The sequence below is a fragment of the Buceros rhinoceros genome, unplaced genomic scaffold (assembly GCF_000710305.1).
Source record: "Buceros rhinoceros silvestris isolate BGI_N320 unplaced genomic scaffold, ASM71030v1 scaffold3804, whole genome shotgun sequence".
Lineage (NCBI taxonomy): Eukaryota > Metazoa > Chordata > Aves > Bucerotiformes > Bucerotidae > Buceros > Buceros rhinoceros.
In genome coordinates, this window is record NW_010406317.1 from 14,566 (window position 1) to 15,472 (window position 907).

The 907-nt window shown below is 61.7% G+C and overlaps 1 protein-coding gene across 1 annotated transcript in view; it reads right to left on the minus strand.

Annotated features, from left to right (window-relative positions):
• The window catches only part of TLN1 (talin 1), a gene marked incomplete at its 3' end in the record, with an annotated part of 29,105 nt that overhangs the window by 14,009 nt on the left and 14,189 nt on the right, over nt 1–907 (minus strand). Inside the window, 3 exon segments of the mRNA XM_010134021.1 lie at nt 104–301; nt 467–586; nt 681–889. Coding sequence (XP_010132323.1) covers nt 104–301; nt 467–586; nt 681–889 — 527 coding nt within the window.

The window sequence follows — 907 nt, forward strand, 5'->3', positions numbered from 1 at the left end:
CCCCTAACCACGGCTGCTTGGCCACCCTGCCTGTAGTCAGCCACCTTCTCAAGCATCCCAAACCTCCCACTGCACCCAGGATGTAACAGGTGTTTGCTCTCACCGGAGACTGGCTGGCCATCTCCACTCCCGCCTGCAGGAACTCATTGAAGTCCTGCCCAAATTTGCCAGAGGACTTGGCCAGGTCTTGAGGGGTGCCACGTGATGCCTGCACCAGCTCGTTGGCGGACTGGTTGAGCCCTGCAGCTGCCCGGTTCAGCTGGCTCTGCGCCTCCTGGAAGCTCTTGGTGCTGGGAGGGAACTGTAAGTAAGGAGAAGGGTTAAGAGAGGCAGTGAGGAAGAGGGAGATGGAGGAGGAAGGTCTGGCACTTGCTTGGTGATATGCTGTAGAGGAAGCTGGTGTGGACAGACCAGCTTGCACCCCTACAAGGCCTCCTCCTTCCACTCCCGCCCCTACTCAGCTCACCGAATCTGCTAGCAGCCTCTTGCTGGCTTCTCCCACCATGCGGATGGCAGCATCGACATCCCGCTGCCCTGGCAGGCAGTTGACACAGCGACTCAGGGCCTGTGACACCGCCTTGGCCACCTGCAGAGAAGAAAAGAGCGGTCACCATCCCCCAGCCAGCCCCATGCCCTTCCTGTGGGCTGGCAGGGGACACTGGCATCCCCGCTCACCCTACCTGGGCTAGGCGCTGCTGGCTCTCTGGGTCACCAGGCTTGGCCACTGCTTTCCGCGCCTCCTCGATGAGGTTGTTGGCTTTATCCATGACGTCGCTGGCACACTCAAGCATGGCGTTCTGTGCCTGTGTGTCGGGGGTGCTGGCTGCCACACCGCGGGCAGCCTGGCTGAGTGACCGCAGGGCCTGGGCCACCTCTCGGGCGGCGATCCCTGGAAGAATGAAGAGGT